Here is a 23,063-nt window from a genome sequence, read left to right as displayed (position 1 = left end):
CCCACTACAAGCAAAATCTAAAAGAATATGAAAGAATTTGTTAGTTGTTAAGAAACATAAGAAAGAAAATTATTTTCAAGATAATTAATACAAATACCAAATTCTTACCAAGTTTAAGTTGCTGAGGATACTCTAAATCTTCCTCAATATTGATTGGAAAAGGCTCACTTCTAAGCCAATCTTGAACACAAATAAGAGATTGCGCAAGTTTAGGAGTTAATGAACTCCTAAAGGGATCAAGAAAACGACCTCATGTGCTGAATGCACATTCTGATGCGACGCTTGAAATGGGAATGGCTAACACATCACGAACCATCTCCGCGAGAATAGAAATCTCTGCTCATTAACTTTCCACCACATTAATATATCAAATTCATCACTATTTGGCTCAATATCTTCAGCAAGATATCTTTCCAATTCTGATTTACTACCTGAACTTCCACTAACTTCTTTATGCTTCTCAAATTGTTGTTTCGTTCTCATTCTTCCTCTATTTACAAAGTTGTCACAACCACTCACACTAGATATACTTGATGAGTTGTCAGATGAATTGGGTGAAGATGGTACATGTGAAGAGCTTTTTGAGGATTTCTTAACATAATAATCAAACAAGTTTTTCATGTATTTTTCACTTCTGAACATAGCTTGTCCCCTACTTCTTTTCCAAACATATCCACAATTGCAAATGGAACATAATCAAGCTTGTTACGGGGATCCAACACTGATGAAATAAAGATCATCTTGTTCATTTTATGTGGTTCACCCCAATACTTTTTGAACTTTTCCTTCATACTTTTTGCCATTTCTTTCAAATTACCATCTTCATTTTCCATCATCTCTTTCAAAATAAGATTAAGTTCAGCAATTTCAACAAAGTGTGTATTGCTAGTGACATAATTAGAACCAGAGACCTTCAAAGTAAGTACATAAAAAGTTTCAAGAAATTTCACCATTGACCTCACATTTTTCCAGTCAGCACTTTTCCAGTCAGCACTTGTAAGAATATTTGCACTAGTTCTATCTTCATCTTCAGAAGAAATAGAACAAAAGGTACGAAGATGATTCAAGTATCCAATATCATAAAAACTATATCTTTCAAATGTAAGCTCATAATGTTGTGCTACATCAAGCATCGAATATGTAGAGTTCCACCTAGTGGGAACATCTAAACACAATGATTTCTTACAAGCTATCAATTGAGATTCACAACATTCTTTGAACTTTCTAAGTCTTGCGGGAGATTGTTTAATGTACTTCATGGCTTGTCTCACTAGCTTGACAGACTTACCAATTTCCTTCAACCCATCTTGCATAATAAGATTAAGGATATGTGCCATACACCTCACATGAAAATGGTCACCATCCATAATGTTAATTCCCCAATTACTCAATTGTTTATACATTTCTTTCACAGTAACATCATTAGAACTAGCATTATCAACTGTAATAGTAAACACATTATCCAAACCCCATTCAAGCAAACAATTAGTAATGCAAGATGCCATATCCCCACCTTTATGACTAGAAATAGGACAAAAATTTATTATTCTTTTATGCAAAGTCCAATTTCTATCTATAAAGTGGGTTGTCAACCACATGTAGTTGATTTTTTGTATAGAGGTCCAAGTATCTGTCGTAAGACAAACTCTGGGACGTGCTTCTTTGAAAACCTTCTTAAAAAGTTGTCTTTCTTCAAGCTATAGTTCATAACAATCTCTCGTCACGGTTCTACGAGAAGGAATATGAAATTGTGGCACTGTAACTCTCATGAAGTTTTTAAAACCCTCTTTCTCAACAAAACTAAACGGTAGATCGTCAACAATTATCATTTTGGCTAAAGCTCTCCTACTTTGTGCTTGGTCAAATTTCCAAGTGCTAATCACCCCTTCCTTTGCTCTTGTTGAAGATGGTAGAAAATTAATTAGATTTTGACCTTTATCTACGGTGTCACGAGGAAATTTAGGACATATTCTCATATGATTATTCTTTGACGATGTACCATTAGTCGATGTAGAAGCTGCATAAGGTTTCTCACAATACTTGCATTTGGCTTTCTTAGCTCCACTTTCATCAGTGAACTTGTCAAAATGCTTCCAACAAATAGCTCTAGGTTCCATGTTTTTTCTTTTATTTGAAGTATCAACATCAACTTCAACCTCATTGGGAGATGAGGTGTTAGGTATGCTGTCATTTGAACCTCCACTTTCACTTATCTTACTTCCAATTTGTGTCAATACTAGTAAAAAAAGTAGAAAAAAAACAAGAAATAACAACAATCAGAAAGACGCAGTACATTACAGTTCACAAATAATCACAAAGTTGCATACTTGCATTCAATGATTAAACTCATGCAGTTCAGTTGCGGTTCAGAACTCAAAAGAACAATAATCACGTAGTACATTACAGACTTACAGTTCACTAACCGACTCACTGATCAGTCCCTAACTAACATACACTTAAACATAATAGGCAGAACTTTCATGGACCATGGTAGAGGATCAGGATACTACCAACTTGACTAACAATAAGCAGAGGCATAATAATATTATTTCACATTAATCCCCAATGTACAAGTCCCCGTAGTTTATACTACAATCAAGCAACTAAACTGCTAACTTCTAAGTGCTAAGATATTGTTCCATATGAACTCTTTGTTATTGATCAACACTCAATTGTCTTTTCCAGTGATTTGAGCAATCACTGGAAGATGTTGCGGGCGTTTTGTCGAACACATTTGTTCTCACCCAAAGTGGTAAAGTCACTAGTCAGTGGTCACAGACTGCAATGAGGGAGAAAAAAGTGTCGGAAATGATACATTTTCTTAGGTCCAAGAAAGGGGAAACTGTGAAAATTTCTGAAATTTTGTTTGGTACCATTTTAAACATGTTACGGAACCTTTTCTTTTCAAAAGATTTATGTGATTTGAATTATGAACGAACACTAGTGGGATCAAACGTGTTTTAACTTTTTCATTCCCCTATAACTAAATAAAGATATGTTGTTACATACTTACATTTACAGGGTATGACAAATTGATCAACTTACAAGTACACTGTATACCCTTCAATACTAACTACTCAAGTACTCATCTTGTATTTAAAATTGAATATAGCATAATAAAGATTTCTAGATGAAGTTAAGACTTAAGTCGCGATGAGCAGTGGCCAATGAGCAGTGAGCACTGACCTTCGACTATTGAGTCGCGAGCACTAAGCAGACAACAGTTGTGGGTTGCGAGTACTTAGCGTCATCGAGGATCCAGGAGCAGCGGCAGGCTTGAGACGACGAGTTGAGAGATGAGAGTTGAGAGACGAGCTCGTAGATGCGGCGTAACTGAGAGTCTAAGATGAGAGTTGAAACTTATGGACTACGGTGGTCACATATTAGGGATTTCTAAATTCAGATTGGAATTTGGGCTGGGCATGGGATATTGGGCTGAGAGTTGTATTTTTATAAAAGGAATGGGTTGAGATTTAATGAAGGGGTAAAGAATATATATATCTAATTTTGATTTTTCCGGTTAACCGATTTTTTAAGCTAAAAAATTGAAAACCGAATCGAAAAACTAAAATATTGAAAATCAAAATCGAAACCGACCGAAATAACCAAAAAACCAAAACCAAAACTGAAATTTAAAAAAAATCGGTTCGGTTTGGTCGGTTTTTTTGGCTTTAACCATATTATGCCCAACCCTACAGAGGTAGGTTCCATACCCAAGGATCTATTTTAGACAAAATCCACAAGATAGCTCAAATTGAGCTCGAAAGTGTCGGGACCCAAACCACGGGTCTTTCTAGACCAAATCAATGTTCCAGAGATAACGTAACCATCAAAATTGCTTTTTGAAACCGTTTGTCTAAAGTTGTGAACAAAGTCAAACGTTTTAAATTTCAAAAGCTCCAAAACATAAAAATCACATAAAACCAAATGAACGACCAGGTGACTGAACTATTAGCCCTAGCAAGTCATAAATGACTTAGGGTCTCTATATGAACGCTCTAAACGTCGAAAAAATATCACAAAATAGTAAAAATGTCCTAGAGGGTCATTACAACATCCACTACTAAAAGAAATTTTGTCCTTGAAAGTAAAGAGTGAAGAAGTACCTTAAGTCTTGAACATGTGGGGATACTTGCCCGCAAGTCATGCTGAGTCTTCCAGGTAGCTTCCTCAATCGGACAGGGCCTCTGCTAGACCTTAACCGTATGTATTTCTCTCAAATGCAATTATCTGACATCTCTAGCCAAAATAGCAACTAACTCTTACACAAAGGTCAAATGGTCATTTAACTAGACTACGTCATATGGAAGCACATGGGAAACATCAAGAACTACCGGAGAAGCGTAGATATATGGAAAACTAGATGAACAACCGAATAAGTTAGTGGAAAGGCCAATTCATATGCAACATCACCAACAACCCAAATGATCTTAAAAGGTCCAATATACATGGGGCTAAGCTTACCCTGCCTCCTGAATCTCATCACACCCTTTAAGGGCGACACTCAGAGGAAGACAAGATCACCAACACCAAACCTCAAAGGATGATGCATACGGTTAGCATAACTCTTCTACCTACTTTGAGCCTCTCGTAGCCTATTCGAAATAACACAACAAACTTAGGCCAAAGCATCCTGAAGCTAATTTGTGCCACTTGACCTAGGATCTAAAGTCTTAAACCAACCAACAAGAGATCAACAATGCCTACCATATAATGCCTCAAATGTGGCCATGTGAATACTCGAATGGTACATGTTGTTATAAGCAAACTCCACCAAAGCTAAAAATTGATCCTACTACCCTCTAAAATCTAACACAAAAGCTCGAAGCATATCCTCCAAAACCTGAATGGTTCATTTCGAATTCCCATTGTTCTATAGGTGAAATGTTGTACTAAGATCAACCCATGTACCCAACTCCTTTTGGAATGCTCTCCTGAAGCTAGAAATGAACTAATAACATCTATCATAGATAATGGAAACCGCACCCCATGAAGACGAACCACCTCTTAGACATAGATACTGCTAACCTCTCAATACTGTAGAAAGACATAATAGGCAAGAAATGAGCCGACTTGGTCAATTGATCCACGATGACCCAAATAATAAGAACACCTCAAAAAGTCCTAGTGACCCCATAATGAAGTCCATAGTGATCCTCTCCCACTTCTTCTTATGAATGGGTAATCTCTGAAACTTATCAACAAGCCTCAAATGCTCGGTCTTCACCTGCTGACAACACATGTTATGGGTTATGTTGTCCACTATATCCCTCTTCATACCACTCCACCAATAATGCTACCTCAAATCTTTATACATCTTAGTTGTGTCTGGGTGAATGGAATACTTGGAGTTGTGAGCATCCTAAAGTATCTGAATCAAATCCCCAACTCTAGGAACACAAATACGACCTCCAAATCTTAAAACACCCTTAGAGTCTAAGGTCACCTTACCACCATCACCACTCAGAACTTGATTATGGATAGTCACCAAACCCATATCCTCGAACTGTCAGCCATAAATCTCCCTAACAAAATGGAATGAGCCTCAATACAAGTGTTTCATAAGCTAAATGTGTGGGAAGATGTTCCATAGAATCCCAGAAGCTTGGAGGAAAAATGCGCTCAAGATTAGTCAAGATGAGAGGAATATTTCTTTCTAATTGTCTCATATGTTCCTCAGTTATTGCGGTAGAAGTGAGATCTTTAATAAAAAACTCAACTCTGTCAATGGTTCCCACACATTTCGTGGAAGCAAATCTTGAAATGCAATAGGTATGAGTTGTTGCATAAATACATGACAATCATGACTCTTCATACCAAAGAGTTTAAGCTTGTTCATGTCAACACATCTTCCCATGTTAGACACATAACCATAAGGAAATCTCAACTCTTGCAACCACTTACAAAGCACTTTTTTGGCATTATCATCTAGCATGTAACAAGCTTTTGGGTACTTTTTAGTAATTTCATCCTGATGCAACTCTGGACGATTGCAAAGTACTTTTAAATCTTCTCTAGATTTGGTATTGTCCTTTGTTTTTCCCTTGACATTCATGATGGTGTTAAAAATGTTATCGAACACATTTGTTTCTATGTGCATCACATCAAGGTTATGCCAAATAAGATTTGTTTTCCAGTAAGGTAAGTCCCAAAATATACTTCTTTTCTTCCAACCACATAAACTACTCTTTGAGATTCTTGCATTCACCTTGTCAGAACCAAGTTCTGTCACTTTCATGAGTCCCAAATCCTCAATATCTCTAAGTATTTGTAAACCTGATTGTTCAGTAGATGCAACCTTATGTACTATTTGACCCTTCTAGAACCACTCTTTGTTTTTTCGCCATGGATGATCTGGTGGTAAGAACTTTCTGTAATTGTCAAACCATGAGACTTTTCTACCATTGGATAGTGAAAAAGCATCAGAATCTTTCAAGCAATAAGGACAAGCTAATTTTCCTGCTGTACTTGAACCTGACAACATTGAGTACGCTGGAAAATCACTTATTGTCCACATCAATGCAACTTGCATTTGAAAATTATTTTTACTTGAAACATCATATGTTTGGACTTCCACCTCCCATAATTCTTTCAACTCTTCAATGAGGGGTTGCAAAAAGACATCATTTTTCTGCTTTGGATTTTTTGGACCATGTATAATCACAGATAAAAACATGTATTCGTCCTTCATGCACATCCAATGTGGTAAATTATATGGTGTAACTATCACAGGCCAAGAGGAATATTATTGGCCTGATTGACCAAATGGTTGAAACCCATCAGTAGACAAACCCAATCTAACATTTATAACTTCAGATGCAGAATGTGGATACGTCTGATCAAAATGCTTCCAAGCTGGAAAGTTTGAGGGATGACGCATGACACCATCTTTTTCATGCTCTGAATGTTATCTCATATGTTTTGTTGTTGCATTAGATGCATACAACCTTTGTAGACGTGGAGTTAAAGGAAAATAATACATCTTCTTATAAGAAATATTAGTTTTCTTCTTGGAACGTTGATGTTTTGATCTCTTAAATTGAGGATGAGCGCAAAATTTGCAATTGATTAGTTCACTGTCCTCACGCCAATAAAGCATACATCCATTTTTGCAACAATCAATCTTCTCGACTGGCAAGCCTAATCCTCGCATTAGTCTTTTTAGTACCATAGAAGCTATCGATCATTTTGTTATCACTTGGCATCAATTCTGATATAAATTGACATAACTCATCATACAACCTTTCCGAAAAATGATGTTATGCCTTAAGATTCAACAAACGAGCAACAACAGACAATTGTGTATGTCCATGTGGCTGTGGCTCACGCTAATAAAGCATACATCCATTTTTGCAACAATCAATCTTCTCGACTGGCAAGCCTAATCCTCGCATTAGTCTTTTTAGTACCATAGAAGCTATCGATCATTTTGTTATCACTTGGCATCAATTTTGATATAAACTGACATAACTCATTATACAAGCTTTCCGAAAAATGATGTTATGCCTTAAGATTCAACAAACGAGCAACAACAGACAATTGTGTATGTCCATGTGGATTTCCCATCCAAATCTCTTGTTCCGATGCTTTGAGCATATCATAAATATGTTGTGTTGTTGGATTTGGGTCCTCTTCCACGTTACCATTATAAGAAGGCCCAATAACATCTAAAACCATTGACCGGAATGCATTATGGGATTGAGGATTCACGGTTTCACCAAAAGCTTCTTCTTGATGATCATTAAGCACACTTGGATTTGAAATATAACTTTCTCCATGGTGATACCAACAGTAATGATCTGGTACAAAGCCATAAGTTCCTAGATGTGTCATAACTGTAAACTCATCCAAAATATTTTTATTTCAACACTTACAATGATTACAAGGACATCTTAACTTCTCACCACCATCCATGCACTATGGATGTCTTTTAGCAAATGCAACAAAGTTCTCAACTCCATCAATACACTTTGGATTTATGAATCCATCTTCCAGTATTCTAACATGCATCCACTCACAATCAGAGTTACCCATAACATATACTCTGACACAAATAATAAATGTGTTAAAACTTACATGATGACTACTAATTTTTATATGACACTAGAACCTAGAGGTAGCAAAATATAATGAATTCAAATTCATAAACAATCAGTTAATCACCAAAAGTTATAGTAGTTATTGTTATACAATTTAAATGTACACTAGAAATAGTGTACTATTTTATTTTAAATAATACTACATGTCAAGGTGATCATGTAAAAACAGATATGCCAAAGATGTATTCAATTTATAAGCTTCATTCTACTCGTACGACACCAATATCTTTTTAAGTGATTTAATTACTACGAAGAAGAAACTAACCTTTAGCAAATGTGATAATATGTTTTGTATCCTACTTGGTCACATAAAATAAATGCTTTAAGATGTAAATTATCCGCTTACCTAACTTAAGCAATGATAGAAACACCAATGTAGAAATCTTCTAGAAACTAATAGACATACACGAACTACCTAAAAAAGTTTATAGAACAAAAGAGAATGAGATAAGAACTGATGTAAAAGAGATTATTTTCTAATACATTAAAAGCACAAGTTGATGAAGATTCTTTTTTCTCTTTAGAATATACATAATTACATTGTTCTTTAGGAACAAACAAATAAATAGGTGTTTAGTCATTAACAAAGTGACATTTGAAACAAAAATAGTATTCATGAAGTTGAAAAATTGTATTGAAAATTGAAATTGTGTTTTAACATGCATTTGACTTTTAAAAAAAGAAGTTGAAGTTTTGTAAGTGAGTGAAAAAATTCCAGTTCTTCAAATTTGAAACATTCACCTTCAAAAACCAACCAAAAATTGTTCTAATTTATAACTAAAAATATTTCGGAAAAAAAACCTAATAGGACCTAATAAATGCAAAAAGAGAATGCAATTCATCAAAATTGAAGGCCAACCATACATATGAACCTTAGGTCATCAATGACAACTCCAAATTTGTTTACTGTCCAAGAAAAACATAAAAAAATAAAAAATTGAAAGAATAACAACATTATAGAGAAGATACCAATCATCAAAAAAGTTGTGAATTTTAGCACATCAATGACAAAATCTAATGGCAACATGCCTCCACTAAAGCTTGTTGTATGTGTAAATCTACGGTAACCCATATGAATACAACACACATAAAAAAAAATTAAAACTTACACCCAAATCAATTAGGTAAAGGATCCAATTTAATAATTTGATGAATACCAATAAAAAGGAGCTATATAATAGTGAAGAGTATAATGGACCCAATATCAAAAACTAAAAATTATTCACTTTATAACATTGATTCAAGAAAAATAGGGACAAATCTCAGCAAGAGTATAAAGAATCAAAATATTGTTCATTGTAGATAAAATGAAAAGAAAGATTCATACCTATGAGCAATATAGCAACGGAATCAAAGTTTGGATGAGTTCAAAATCACAACTATAGTGTTGAAAGAGTGCGAGGTAGAAGAAAGGAAGAACACCCATTGTAGTTCTCTGACTTCTCTCTATAACCCAATTTTCTAATGGAATAAAGGAGTTAAAGGTGGGAAAACTAAAAGTGCTGAAAATTTTGGGGGAAAGGTAAAAGGTCATCTAATATTTTTTAAAATTTTCGCGAAAAAAATGGTTCATTAAGTTAAAGATTTTATGATTTATTGTCTTTTTATTAAATTGAGATGGAATGTAAATCCGTCATAATTTTTGTGATGATTTTGTGACGACATATATTCATTTATTTTTATTCTCTATCATTTTGTGACGGAAATGTTCTGTCACAAAACTTATATTAAATATTTGTTACAAATTTGTCACAAATCCGTCAATATCAGAATTTTAGTAGGTAAAAAAATTCTTTTAATTTTTTTTTATTTAGCTTGCATTGACCATGATTGTGAGTTATGTTTTCTAACATGTTATTTTATGATTTAGCTTGGTCATTGCATGTCATATAAAGTCCTTTTTAGCATAATTTCATAACTCTTATGCATTGCTATCATACTTAGTTGTCACGACCCAAGCCTAGGGCCTAGACGTGACCGGCGAATGGGGGAACCCGAAGGAACCCCAAACAAGCCTCATAGCGTATCATTACACATCCTTGGTCGCGGAAGCAATTAAAATGACCATAAGCGATAAGCATAATCGAAAGGGGGGAAATCGGGACTAAGGGAGCAAGAAGAAAACAAAAAAGGAATGATACATAAATACCATAGATGAGTCAAGCTCAAGCATAATACACAACTTGTCCAACACCACCTCTAAACATGGGTACTTAGCGGGGGCCAAGACAAACTACCGGGCTCACCCTCATAGTCAAAACATAACTAAAAAGGAAAAGTCTTATACATAGCAAAAGATCATAAGCAACGTCCCCGGAATGGAGGACTCACCAATAACCTCGATAGAAAATTGTATTAGCCACGCGGAGGAGGATGGTCGAAGTGGTGCTCCGGTCCCTACCATAGTGACATCATGTAGGCATAGAGTATGCATTAGTACGTTTGAATGTACTAAGTATATGGGATGCAATGCAATGCTACAATAAATGGACATCATAGGAAAAATGCATAATCATACCCGATAGATAGCATATTAATGAAATGATACATATAATGATGCTTACATAAAAATCATATTTAGTGGGACGTAGTACATGTGTGGTGAGTGACCATCAATACAATATTTCCAAGGCCTACCACCCCCTTGGAGAGGCGAAAGAGGTACAAACCCCTCAATGTGGTTACCCGGGCCTACCACCCCCCGAGCTAGGGACCAAGGTACAAACCCCTCGATATGGTTATACGGGCCTACTACCCCCCGTACTAGGCAACCAAGGTACCAACCCCTCGATACGGTTATACGGGCCTACTACCCCCCGTACTAGGCAACCAAGGTACCAACCCCTCGATACGGTTATACGGGCCTACTACCCCCCGTACTAGGCAACCAAGGTACCAACCCCTCGATACGGTTATACGGGCCTACTACCCCCCGTACTAGGCAACCAAGGTACCAACCCCTCGATACGGTTATACGGGCCTACTACCCCCCGTACTAGGCAACCAAGGTACCAACCCCTCGATACGGTTATACGGGCCTACTACCCCCCGTACTAGGCAACCAAGGTACCAACCCCTCGATACGGTTATACGGGCCTACTACCCCCCCGTACTAGGCAACCAAGGTACCAACCCCTCGATACGGTTATACGGGCCTACTACCCCCCCGTACTAGGCAACCAAGGTACCAACCCCTCGATACGGTTATACGGGCCTACTACCCCCCCGTACTAGGCAACCAAGGTACCAACCCCTCAATACGGTTATACGGGCCTACTACCCCCCCGTACTAGGCAACCAAGGTACCAACCCCTCAATACGGTTATACGGGCCTACTACCCCCTGAGGTGAAACCAAGTGCATTGGAAAGCTAACTCGTAGAGGTTTAATTTAATAGGTTACCGCCCTTCCAGTTCCTTGTGTGCTAAGAGATATGCCCCTTCAAAGTTGACCCTCCAAATCACATTTTTTGCAATTTTCGAATTTTGATACGGTTGCTCTAAAATTTGGGTTAGACCCATTTCCCACTCAATTTGACCGCCTGAATAAGAATATGAAGTCGAATTTCCAAAATCATGCACGGATTTTGAGATATATGGAAATTACAATTATAAGTGTTTCCGAAGCACATTTTCGGGGATTTTTGGGGTCGTTTCATTAGTATATTCCATGTACTAACACATACTTTTGCCTACACTATTTCACTAATGTAGGATCCGACGCTCCCACTTCCCATACCAGTTTCTAGTGATCCCACATTGAAGATTGGTGAGTCCTCATGTTACGAGGATCGTGATTCTTGTATTGCTTTCAAGTCTTTCATTTCGGATATTGTATATGATGTATGGGTTACGTCCCAATCACTCCTTTGATGTAATAGAAGGCTTTGAGACTTATGTTAGACTTCCGCTACTTTTGTCAAACTCTTTGATATGAAATGCTACTTTTAAACTCTTTACTTATTTTATCTTGTATGATGTATGTTAAGTGGCATGTGTAGGGCTTCTCAGGGCCTTATACGCCATGTCACGTCTAGGGTGTACTTTGGGCCGTGACATAAGGATTGTGATCCAGAGATTGATGGAAGAGAAATTATATGCCAAGTTATCGAAGTGCGAGTTTTTGCTTGATTTTGTTGTATTTTTGGGACACGTGGTGTCCAAGAAGGGTATTCGAGTTGATCCAACCAAGATTGAGGCGATTAAGGGCTGGACGAAGTCTACTTCAGTTACCGAGATTTAGAGTTTTGTGAGACTAGCAGGTTATTACGAGTGTTTGTTCAGAGTCTCCATTATTGCATTCCCTTTGACCAGATTGACTCGACATAGGATGAGCTTCTATTGGTCTTATGAGTGTGAGGAGAGCTTTGAAATCTTAAGACCTTATTGACTTCGTCTCTTGTATTGACTTTACCCAAGGAGGGTATGGACTTTACCGTTTATTGTGATGCTTCCGGAGTCGGTTTGGGTGGTGCTTTGAAGTGGTGCTTTGAAGCAGAAGGGGAATGTGATTGCAACCATGAGAAAAACTACCCTACTCATCTTGGAGTTGGTCTTTATTCTGAAGTTATGGCGGCATTACCTGTATAGGGTACTTTGTGAGGTCTTCACAGATCATCAGAGTCTTCACAACATATTTAGTCAAAGGAATCTGAACTTGAGGCAACAGAGATGGCTTGAGTTATTGAAGGACTATGATATCACCTCTTAAGTAACTCCCTAAATGTCCATTCAGTTCAAAGTTATTACATAACATGCCCCTTTCCTAGCCTAGGCCCAATTCACCTTTAGTTTGTTTGATATCATCATAAAGTATTTATTCTTTTTTGCCTTTTGAGCAAAATCTTGTTCCATATTTTCTTGTTGCTTATTTTTTTCTTTTATGGATTTTGATCCATCTCCCATTTTCAACTTTCCTTGGGGTCCTCCCGTGTCTCTTTTGTTCATTAGAACTTTTAGTTTTTGATCTGAAAGATCAAGGTCTTCTAACGCATAAACTAGTTCATCTAGTTCATTCATTTTGTTCAGGGTTTTCTCCTGTTTCTATCTATTTTTATTTCTATTTTTATTTCTAGAATCTCTTTTCTAGACTGTTCTATTTTTTCCTTTTCTTGTTTTTTCAGAAAGTCATGGATGAGTTTCTCATCTAGACTTCCTTTTTTTATATGAATTTTTATTTGCAAACTTATCTGTTAAGAGTTCATTTATATATTGTTGACTTACTTTTTTGTCAAATTTTTCTGTTTTTTCTATTAAGTTTGTAATCCTTCCTGGAATATTTTCGTAAACAGAAATAATTTCTATTTCTATTAATTTTAGCCTTAACGCTATTTGCTTATGACTTTCTTTTAAGTCATTTAATAAATCTATAGCTTCTTTTAAGCTCATTCTTTTTTCATTCAGATAGATAATAATCAGATGTATCTAGATTATCTCTAATGTTTTCTAAACAATCAAATATTATAAAATCCATTGGGAAGTCTTCCCTATATTTTTCATCAACTATGAGTTGTACTATTATTTCTTTTAAATCTTTATTTAAATTTATAATTACATTTAGTATAGTTACTAAGGTTTTGTCACCTAAGTACTATATAGGCTTAATCATTTTGATTAATTTTAATTTTCGTAATAGGGCTCTGATACCATTACTTGCGGACTGTCATCGACAGGGTATGCGAAATATAATTAAGCAGTATATAACACATGCTTATCTAGGATAACTTTAGCATTTTTATATTCAAAATATTCTTGTATTCTATGCATTTTCATTTCATGTATAGCTACTATGAGCTTTGTAGATCTTAAGCTAGAATGTAAATATTCTTGTTCCATTTCTGGAATTGCTTTATCAAAATGATATAATGTTATGCGATGTTTCCACACTCTTCTACTTACAAGATGTAAATGATAGTGAATGTCTTTCAACATATTTATGTTAAGCATGTATTATAGACATATACTGTTTAAACATGTTACTGTTTAGATCAATCAATATATTTGATTTCCCTATAGGTACTAAGTATTCTTTCTATGTTCGAGGATATTATAAAATACAAGTATAATTTGTTTTTGAAAATAATAACGTATGAAATACAAAGTTTTGTATATATACCTTCCTCCTTTTTGTTTCGCGAATAGTCCTTATCACTACCTCAGTAGTTCTCCTTCAGGTTATGAACAATTTTTTCGCCTCTACGACTAGAGTCTCACGGCTATTTCCCCATTGTTCCTCCTTAGGGCTGAAGATCGCAACCTTCACTTAAAACTATTCTTAAGAATTCAGAGTAGAGAGGTATATAAACCAAACTGTTTATTTCATAATATTATTCTCACAAACAAACCATACATATTTTACATATACTCAAACATACTTAGAAATACTTTTCCCTGGCGGGAGAAGTTTCTACTCGTGCTTCGAGGTACCTAACATTTTCTCTAATGGATATTATAAAGAAAGAGTAGTCTGCCTCTTCAATGTGAATTTCCTCTCCGTTTATAGATGGAATGAGGACTTATTACAAATTTGTGTGTTTGTAGGGACCTCCTACATTATTACATAATTTGTGTTTTAGTCCTTCTTTGACGGTCTAAATAAATGGCCAACAAGATAAGATTCTTTTGAGATAAGGCCATGTGCTGGTCCTTGTCTTGAGTTCATGTTGCTATCTTCTTTTTAAAAGATAATATTCTCGTTCTGTTGCTTTCTTTATGACGTAAGTGCATACGTCACTTGTTTTGTCTTCTCCTGACTTTTACATTATTCAACTGCTGAATGGTTATGATCGAGAAACTTACAGGCAAGTTTCCATGTTTCTTCTGATGCTTCTAATCGATGAAGCTCAATGTCAAGGATTTTATCCTTTAAAGTTTTGGATTTGGATTTTCCCTTGGTCATTAAAACCTAATCATGGTCATGGTCTAAGACTTTAAAATCTTCATTATAGAAACGTTTAAGAATATAGTATAATGCCTTGATTCCTAATGCTCTTCTAGTTTGTATCCATTTTCTGTTTAAATGCGGAAGTTTTTTATCAACTCCAGTGGCTTTGACATTAAAATATTTTAATTTTTCCACTGTTATGTAGTTGATTATTGGGAAATATGATTGCAAATCCTTGCTTTCCATAGAGTTGCTAAAGAACCTACCATAAACACCATCGCCTTCTGCATAATTTTTTATTGAACTTGTCAATTGTAGTGGTAATTTGGATAATTCTTGTAGATCTGGCTTTGCATAAACCCGATCTAGGTAGCCAAATTTGAACAATTGAGCTGTAAAGCCCGGTGATCCACTTGGAAATATAGACATTCATGGAAACAAGCTGGTTGTTCCTAGAACTCCATATGTTTCTCCACTTTCCTCTAGAAGATTATAGATATATCTTGTAAATGCAAGATATTCTTCTTCTTTGGGATGTTGCTTTCCAACCTGAAAAGACGAAAAAACTCTTGCTCCAGAGGGAACTCTGTTAGTGCTGCTTTTTGGTTTCCCAAAGATAATTTTTTCAGCTTTCGCTGAGGATGTGCCTTTTTCTTCTTTTGAAGAAATAACATCTCTTGGTTTTTCATCTGCTCCGCTTTTTCCTTTATCCTTAGACTTAGGTTTCAGCATTTCGTGCTTACCGTCGAGACGTTTTTGGCACTATGTGCTAGTGGGACATCTCCTGCCACTTTGTTGGGAGTGATATTCCCTTTAGGATTTGAATTCCTTTTTGGACAAGTATCCAAATGTTCACATAAGAGTAAAAATTCACTCATATTTTCTGCTTGATCAACACTAAGTTGGTTGATTTCGTACTACATCATTCTTGCTTGTTCTGACAAGCTTGCCAATTCGTCTCGAATTTTAAATAACTTGTGGATTTTGTTATCTATGGACAGTTCCACATGTTGCATTTTTTCAAATATCCTGTTAACCAGGATTTGTGTCTGATTGTCCATATTGGACGTTTCTTGATAAGAAATCTGCAAGGAAATTGTCAATTCCTTTAATATATTCAACTTTAAATGAATAAAATGACAACAGAACATGTCATCGATGTAATCTCGTGTACTGGGTTTAGAAGGAAGTTTGTTAAATATCAATCCTGATACTTGAGTATTGTCAGTTCTGATAATAAATTGTTTGGGTAAAAGGAAAGTTGAAAATTTTCTTATTCCCCTAACAATAGCTAATAATTCTTTTTCATTAGTCGAATATCTGACTTTTGCTTCATTAAACGTTCCGCTGGTATACCTGCATATTTCATTTAAATTTGTTTGTAATATTGCTCCCCAATGATAATCGGAGGATCTGTTTGTAGAATTAGATTATCTTTTTCGTCTGGTAATCTAAGTTTTGGTAATTTTGAACATTCTTCCTTTAATTTTTTAACACACTGAGTGTGTTCCTTAGTCCATCCTTGTCTATTAGACTTTCTTATCAATTTTTGCAGTATATTCCTTTTCTTTTCTAGGTCAAGAATAAAATCGCCTGCATAATTAAGACATCCTAGAAATCGTTATATTTCCTGCTTAGTTGTCAATTTATCAGGAAATTCTATAATCTTTTTCGAGGTGTGAGTTTGGAGTTCAATTCCATTTTTTGAAATAATCATTCCTAAGAATTCTATTTCATTTTTATTTATTTCTGCCTTTTTCTGGCTTAAAATAATTCCGTTTTTTAAACACATTTCTGAAAATTCTTTCAGATGTGTTAGTGTTCTTGATATGTTTTAGAACATATTAGTATGTCGTCTATGTAGACTATTAAAAATTTCTTTTGGAAAAATATTTTATCCATTTTCCTTTGAAATATTTGTGGGGCATTTTTTAACCCGAAAGGCATTACTATCCATTCATAGTGTCCGTTAGGTGTGCTAAAAGCAGTTAACATAATGGATTCTTCTGCCAATTTTATCTGCCAAAATCCACTTTTACAGTCGAATTTTGAAAAATAAGTTTTACCCTTTGCTAGGTTTATGAGATTATTTTTATTTGGGATAAAGTATCCATCAAATATACAATTTTTATTTAGCTCTTTATAGTTTATAACCATTCGAGCTTTTCCTCTTTTTATCTCAGCATGGTTTCTTACCATGAATGTTGGACTGCTATGAGGACTTTTACTCATCCTAATTAATTTTAGGTTGATTAATTCTTTAAGTTGGATTTTAAACTCATTTTTGTCATCCTCGTTATAGAGCATAGGTTTTACTCTGATGATGATGCTAGGGTCTTTAAGTATTAAAGTTGCCCTTTCTTGATTCTTTTCCCATTTTTCTAATGGATTTTCACCATTAAGACTTTTGTAGATTTTCTTTAATCTATTCAAGATTAAGACATTTACAAGAAATTTTCCTTAGATTTTCTAAATATTTTTTCTTATAGTTTTCATTTTCTTTTTCAAGACTATATGGATTTTGTTTTCTTGGGACTTTGATAAAATGTTTGCATGGGGTTTTAAGGCTTATCATATATAATGTCTGATGATAATCCTGAAATTGTTGGAGAAAATCATTACCCAATATTAAATATGTTTCCAATTTATCATAGGCAAATATTTTATTTATAGAAACAATTTTTTATCCTAAAATTATTTCTACTTTTTCTTTAGACTGACATAGTCTTTCTTTATTTCCTGTAATTCCAATCATAGATATATTATTTCTATTGATATCCCAATCTTTTAATAAAAAAGATTTTGTTAAACTAGCTTCGGATCCATTGTCAATTTGACAACATGTTGTTAGTTTAGTATCATAGAAGGTTATTTCTATGAAAATTGATACCTTAAAGGTTGTTTCTTTAGGCATTTTTTGGTATGAAACATGTTTCATTTTTGTAACTAATTTCTATTCCATTTTTTTCCTATACTATAGTCTTCTAGACTATTAAGGAACAAATTTCCTAAAATTAGGTTATGATCACTTTCGTGATTTGTAATATAACAGGGGACTATTATTCTTATTGTATCCAATTGTATTGGTATATCTACCATATTTTGACAACTATAGTTATTTCCTTCAAAGGTTTTGTAGGTATATGGGGTACCTTCATAGATTGGTAATCCATCTAATAGAATATCTTTGACGTGATTGGCTGTTGCAACAGTTTGTATCAAGATTTCTTGTTTTTTCCATTTTGTTCCGTTATAGATTTTCCTTGCAATACTAGCAATGTTAGAGATTTCAAAAATTCTTTTAGAATATCTTTGGGAAAGACTTTTTCTTATGGAATTTCTTCCATATTCTAATGAAAGTCTCGGATTGCTACAGGAACTTCCTATTTCTTGCATTTTTCCAAAACAAATTTCATATTCTTTTGAAAGTTGTGCTTGTTGAATTTCTGCTTCAACTATTCTTGCTATTTCGGAGCATTCTTTATCTATTTCAATTATTTCTTTATTTTTGTATATACTACCATAGTTGGAGTTTGTAACTGTATATAGAGCCTGGTAATAGATGTTCATAATATGATTACCTCGTTTAAATAGATCTTTTCTTTTGACCTGAAAATGCAAGCTTAAAGCATCATTAAAATCTGCATCCTTTAGTGAAATACAGTATTTTGGATAATATGTAAATAGAAGTTTGGTATAGGCTAAGTTGCCTTCAATTATACCAAGATTTCCTTCTCTTGCATTGATAAATCTTTCATCCAAAAAGACTGATTACAATAGGGCAATTGATGCCTCATTTAAAGGTCGATTTGACTAGGATTTGAATACCTCATAAATGGACGTAATTCATTTTTCTTCTCTTCTTTTTAGGAATTTTCCTAAGGATTTGTTCTATCATGGATTTGGTTAAAATATTTAATTTATTTCTACCAGTGGTTTGAGTAATTTCTATTACCTTTTCTACTTCCTGGTATTCATGATATGATATTTTGTTTCTAGCAAACATTCTTTGCATTTTGTTGAATATATTGTCTCCAGTTTTGAGATTTAATTGTAATCCTTGGATTTTCTTTAATAACTCTCCATCAAAGGTTGCTTTTAAGGCATATCCCCTTTGATCTTCTTCAGTTTCTATTATTTGAACTGCATTATCTTCTTCTTTTTGTATTTCCTTATTCATTTATTCAGATTCTACTGAACTAGTTGAATATTCTTCATATAATTCTTCAAAGAAGTCATCACTTCTTATAGATTTTACTGACTCTAAATCTGAATCAATTTCTATTCTATCGATTTTTGATATTTTTACTATTTTCTTGTTACATTTGTAACTCTTATGACCTTCTTCGCCACTGTTGTAGCATTTACATTTTTCTGTTGGCTTTGTTCTTTTAAAGTTATTTTTCTTTCTATAATACCTTCTTTTAGGTATATAGTTTTGTTTGGAAACATTTTTCCGTTTGATTAAGCTTTTCTTGAGCTTTCTTCTTTTCTTATAAGACTTGTCATTGCATCTCCATTGGGTTGCTGCATTTGTATCTAAACAATAAATTTAGGTATTTATTCTTTTGGCTTTTCTTTGTATGTTGTGTGCCATACAAAGTTGTCCAAGTCTGTTATTTAGAAAAGATATTCTTTGTCCAAGAGTATCTCCTTCTATCTTTTCTTTTGCGTATTCTTCTCTAAAGTATTTAGCCCAAAAGTTGAGTAATTTTTGAAAGTATTTTTCAAGATATGGTTGCATTTCTTTGCTACTATCAAATATTTTTATAGTAATATTCTTCGAATTCACAAGTGTATTCTTGAATATAACTCATTTTGCAAATTTGCAATTTTTCTAGTTGTTCTTTTGCGATTATCCGTACTTTCTCTCTATTTTCTATAGTACTTCCTTCTCCACCTAAAAATTCATTTGCTATGAATTGTACAAGATTTTTATTCCTTCTTGAAGGGAATTTTTAAATCCTTCTAGGGTATTATTTTTGATGATTCCTTTTGCATCATCTGACAATCCTGTGTAGCAATTGCTTACTTTCCCTGTGAAAGTATTTATCATAATGATATATTTTTCTTCATCCGTATAGTTTATTCCTTTTCCTAAGAGGAAGAAGAGAAATATGTTTTGAGACCATATATCTAAATCTATTTCTGGTTCTCTTTTACAGTTTAGATCCAAGAATTGGGTTGTTCCTGCATCTCCTGTTGGGAGTCTGTTAAACATATATTTGGATTTATTGTTATTATGATATTGACTCATAAAGTATTTATTCTTTTGTGCCTTTTGAGCAAAATTTTGTTCCATATCTTCTTGTTGCTTATTTTTTTTCTTTTATGGATTTTGATCCATCTCCCATTTCGAACTTTCCTTGGGGTCCTCCCGCGTCTTCTTTGTTCATTAGAACTTTTAGTTTTTTATCTGAAAGATCAAGGTCTTCTAACGCATAAACTAGTTCATCTAATCATTCATTTTGTTCAGGGTTTTCTCATGTTTCTATCTGTTCTTTCTTTGTTTTTATTTCTAGAATCTTTTTTCTAGACTGTTCTATTTTTTCCTTTTCTTGTTTTTTCAAAAAGTCATGGATGAGTTTCTCATCTAGACTTCCTTTTTTATATGAATTTTTATTTGCAAACTTATCTGCTAAGAGTTCATTTATATATTTTTGACTTACTTTTTTGTCAAATTTTTCCATTTTTTCTATTAAGTTTGTAATCCTTCTTGGAATATTTTCTTTAAGAGAAATAATTTCTATTTCTATTAATTTTAGCCTTAACGTTGTTTGCTTATAACTTTCTTTTAAGTCATTTAATAAAGGGAAAATTGTACATAATGGCAAACTATTAATTCAAATTAAATGGTAGAACCACACTTTGATTTAATTGTGCCCTGTAGCAAACTGTTTGCCAATCGCCTCTCTCCCTATCTCGCTTGCTCTGTCGCTCGCCTCTCTCGCTTTATACAAACAGAAATGTATAAATTGTGTTTCTGTTTGTATAAAGCGAGAGAAAATTGTATATACACATGCAAATACATATATCTTCGTCCTATACACTTATAATTATACAATACAAATATTCCCCTGCCCAGTTCTCTTTTGCCTTTCTCTCTTTCTCGCTTTATACAAACACAGATTATACAAAATACAATGTATAATTTATGTTTGTATAAAGTGAGAGAGAGAACGATATTTGATATACAAACGTTTTATTTCGATTCAATTGTATACAAATTCAAATTTTATACAGATATACAAACACATAAAATTAAATTGAGAGACTCTCAACGATTTATACAAACGAGAGGCTGACAACAATTTATACAAATGGCCTGCTAGCGAAATTATACAAATTTGAAGAGGAGCCAACGAATTATACAATTGCTTCTTTTGTATATATGTATAGCGAAATAGCCTAGTCATAACATGTTTGCTATAAAGCGCAATTATGCAAACTTTGCTATAGCATACAAATATGAATTTTGTGTTTGTTATATGTGAAAGTTGCTGTTTAATAAATCTATAACTTCTTTTAAGCTCATTCTTTTTTCATTCAGATAGATAATAATCAGATGTATCTAGATTATCTCTAATTATTTCTGAACAATCAAATATTATAAAATCCATTGGGAATTCTTCCCTATATTTTTCATCAACTATGAGTTGTACTATTATTTCTTTTAAATATTTATTTAAATTTTTAATTACCTTTAGTATAGTTACTAAGGTTTTGTCATCTAACTACCATATACGTTTAATCATTTTGATTAATTTTAATTTTCGTAACAGGGCTCTGATACCATTACTTGCGGGCTGTCATCGACAGGGTATGCGAAATATAATTAAGCAGTATATAACACATGCTTATCTAGGATTACTTTAGCATTTTTATATTCAAAATATTCTTGTATTCTTTGCATTTTCATTTCATGTATAGCTACTATGAGCTTTGTAGATCTTAAGCTAGAATGCAAATATGCTTGTTCCATTTCTGAAATTGCTTTATCAAAATGATATAATGCTATGCGATGTTTCCACTCTCTTCTACTTACAAGATGTAAATGATATTGAATGTCTTTCAACATATTTATGCTAATCATGTATTATAGACATATACTGTTTAAACATGTTACTGTTTAGATCAATCAATATATTTGATTTCCCTATAGGTACTAAGTATTCTTTCTATGTTCAAGGATATTATAAAATATAAGTATAATTTGTTTTTGAAAATAATAATGTATGAAATACAAAGTTTTTCTAAATGTCTATTATGGTATCATTGAGGAGTTTAGAAGTGTCTCATTAAGATTGATGATTGACTTGGTGAAAAAGTGGTTGTTCCTCAATTATATAATTTCTATATCATGATAATATATGAATATTTCATTCATGTATCATTAAATGACTTAGGAAAACCTTTATGATACCATCACAATATGTATACACTATGATGATATCATTCAATGTTTGTGCAATTTTCTGTCATGCAATATATTGTTATGGTATCATTGAGGATTTTAGAAGTCCCTCATTAAGTATTGATAATTGACTTGGTGAAACAATTGTTGTTCCTTAATTATACCATTTTCATATCATGATAAATATATGAATATACTATGATGTATCATTCATGTATCATTAAATAACTTAGAAAAACCTTTTTGATACAAGTTCAACTTCCATGATGATGTAGGAGAATCACAATTTTCTCCATTAATAGAATGTTGTGATATCGGGTGTTGATTTGAATTGGAGAAGAAAGAGTACTGGAGAAAAATGAGAACTTAGAGAAAGAGAACTAAAGAAGAAGAATTATGGAAGAATGAGAACTGACGAATATGAGAATTTGGGAAGGGATTGTAATTGGGTATTTGTCTGTAATTATTTTATTTTTATGAGGTATGGACTTAGTTTTCCCAAAAGATAAATACACATAAAAGTGATAGAGAAGTGCCACATCACATTGTCTATGTTTCTCATATATATTTTTTTTATATTTTTTTTGATAACCGAGAAATCCATCTGTCCCTTTGGACCAATCACAACCTTCTAAACTCGGTGGAGAATGGGCCCGCCCCTCTACCCT

The 23,063-nt window shown here is 33.8% G+C and overlaps 1 protein-coding gene across 1 annotated transcript; it reads right to left on the bottom strand.

Moving 5' to 3' along the window:
• Nucleotides 1-617: 617 nt before the first annotated feature.
• Nucleotides 618-1,505, bottom strand: LOC107060190 (zinc finger BED domain-containing protein RICESLEEPER 2-like). Its single transcript, XM_015307770.1, has one exon. The coding sequence runs from the start codon at nucleotides 1,503-1,505 to the stop codon at nucleotides 618-620; it is 888 nt and encodes a 295-aa protein (XP_015163256.1).
• Nucleotides 1,506-23,063: the final 21,558 nt, after the last annotated feature.

This window comes from Solanum tuberosum, unplaced genomic scaffold (genome assembly GCF_000226075.1).
Source record: "Solanum tuberosum cultivar DM 1-3 516 R44 unplaced genomic scaffold, SolTub_3.0 scf00066, whole genome shotgun sequence".
NCBI lineage: Eukaryota > Viridiplantae > Streptophyta > Magnoliopsida > Solanales > Solanaceae > Solanum > Solanum tuberosum.
This window is presented reverse-complemented; position numbering and strand designations above follow the sequence as displayed.